At 55.5% G+C, this 1,905-nt stretch overlaps 1 protein-coding gene across 1 annotated transcript in view; it reads left to right on the forward strand.

Annotated features, from left to right (window-relative positions):
* The first annotated feature begins 455 nt into the window (after positions 1-455).
* LOC102758437 (arylsulfatase D) overlaps positions 456-1,905 on the forward strand; it is a 15,439-nt gene continuing 13,989 nt past the window's right edge. Inside the window, exon 1 of the mRNA XM_015559459.1 lies at positions 456-586. Within this exon, the coding sequence (XP_015414945.1) occupies positions 456-586 (131 nt within the window). The remainder of the gene's footprint in view (positions 587-1,905) is intronic.

A 1,905-nucleotide genomic window follows, 5' to 3' on the forward strand; every position in this document is an offset into this window, starting at 1 on the left:
CCCCCAGCCACTGTCCCCTCTCCTGGGCCCAGCGACGAGCTCTCTGGCCACGCCTCAGTCCGGGTTCCCCCCGGGGCACGTCCCCCGTGAGCGTCCGAACGGGTCATTCCGCAACCCTGGCGGAACCGGGGAATGGGGACCCCCGGATGAGCTGGAGCTTACAGCCCAGAGCCCCCCGGGAATGCGGATCAGGGTCATCGTGGCGCCGTGTCTCTCCCCCGAGTTACAGCGCGGGGGGCGCCCGGGATCCGCCCCGTGCGCTCCAGTGCCTTTACGCACCGCCGCCTGCGCGCTCTCGGCGCTCTAGCGCGGTAACTGTGAATTGGAAACAACTGTGCCATCTCCCCCCCACCCGGTCCTGTTTGGGGGTGCTTTTCATCTCTCTCTCTCTCTCTCTCATCCTTTCGATATGTAAATATCGCTCTGCTCCCGGCATTCGCGGGCCCGCCTTCAACATGGCGCAGGCGGAACTGCCCGGGATGTTTGGCGACTCCGCCCCGGAAAAGGGGGGCGCGGGCGGGCCGTGGATGCCAGCGCCCCACCTCCTGGCCCGCCCTTTAGGGCGCTGTGTCCCAATTGCAAAACGGTTTGAAGGAGGCGCCTGCATTCAAACAGAAACCGGCGTTTGGCACCGCGCGCGCTGGTTCCTACTTTTCCCGCGTGGTGCGTTTTTACGCAAGTAACTGGGGACAAAAGGAACCGCCAATTAGACGCCACCCGGTGGCAAAGCCTGAATTCAGCGGAAATGCAGTTTGTCTGCAGGTAGAGCTGGTTGGAGAGGGCGACTTTTCGGTTTTTTTACGTAAAAAAAACAAACATTCAAACCTGTAAAGTATTTTTGTGAGTTTTTTTTTTGAGCCACGTGGTTGACAATTGCCGGGAAGGAGAAGCTCAACGGATTGAGATAATGTTACAGAGAATGGCGATTTTTCACCGTTTTATTTTATTTATTTTTATTTATTTCAGAGAGAGAGAGAGAGAGAGAGACATCCATGATGAGAGAGAATCATGGATCGCCTGCCTCCTGCACACCCCGCACCAGGGGACCCAGCCCGCTACCCGGGCCTGTGCCCTTGACCGGGAATCGAACCCTGGACCCTTCAGGCCGCAGGCTGGTGTTCTATCCACTGAGCCACACCAGCTAGGACCCACCTTGTTTTAGGCCAGTTGTTCTCAACCTTGGCCGCACCTTACAATCACCTGGGAATCTTTTTAAAATTTGGAGCCAAACCGTCGACAATTGTCGGGAAATAGGACCTGAATGGATTGAGAGAATGCCCCAGGGGATGGCCAGTTACATCTGTATTTATACATGAAATCCATTGTTGGTGGACAAGGGAGGCGGGAGCCAGCAAAGCCGGGAGACCCCTGTGATTGGATAAAAGGGAAAATGATGGACAGACGCTTAGGCGGGTGCAGGGACGATGAACATAATAATAACAAAGGGATTGGCGGTCTCCATCCTGGCGCCCAGCCCAGTAGGGGGTGCCCCCGGGGCCACAGAAAACACGACATTACCAGGCACCCAGACACCTCAAGGGTGTGTGACCCCAGATGCAAAAAAGACAGACAGGCTCTGTGAGGGTGAAGGTTGACCTTGTCAGTGACCTTGTCGGCCTAGGAGGTGACCGCCCACCATAAACTGCTTTTAGTTGAAGGTTCATTTCAGACCGTCCTTTGGGGGGACGCTAGGGCTCTGGGTTTGCAGGATACAGGCCCCCCCAGAGCCGGTCGGTTTAGCCTGGGGCCCCCTTCCGTCCACATGTTCCAAAGTCTAGATCTTTTTTTAAAAATATATATATATTTTATTGATTTTTGAGAGAGAGAGGAAGGGAGAAGTAGAGATAGAAACATCACTGAGAGAGAAACATCCTCAATCAGCAGCCTCCTGCACACCCCCCACAG

The sequence above is a fragment of the Myotis davidii genome, unplaced genomic scaffold (genome assembly GCF_000327345.1).
Source record: "Myotis davidii unplaced genomic scaffold, ASM32734v1 scaffold434, whole genome shotgun sequence".
NCBI classification, from domain to species: domain Eukaryota; kingdom Metazoa; phylum Chordata; class Mammalia; order Chiroptera; family Vespertilionidae; genus Myotis; species Myotis davidii.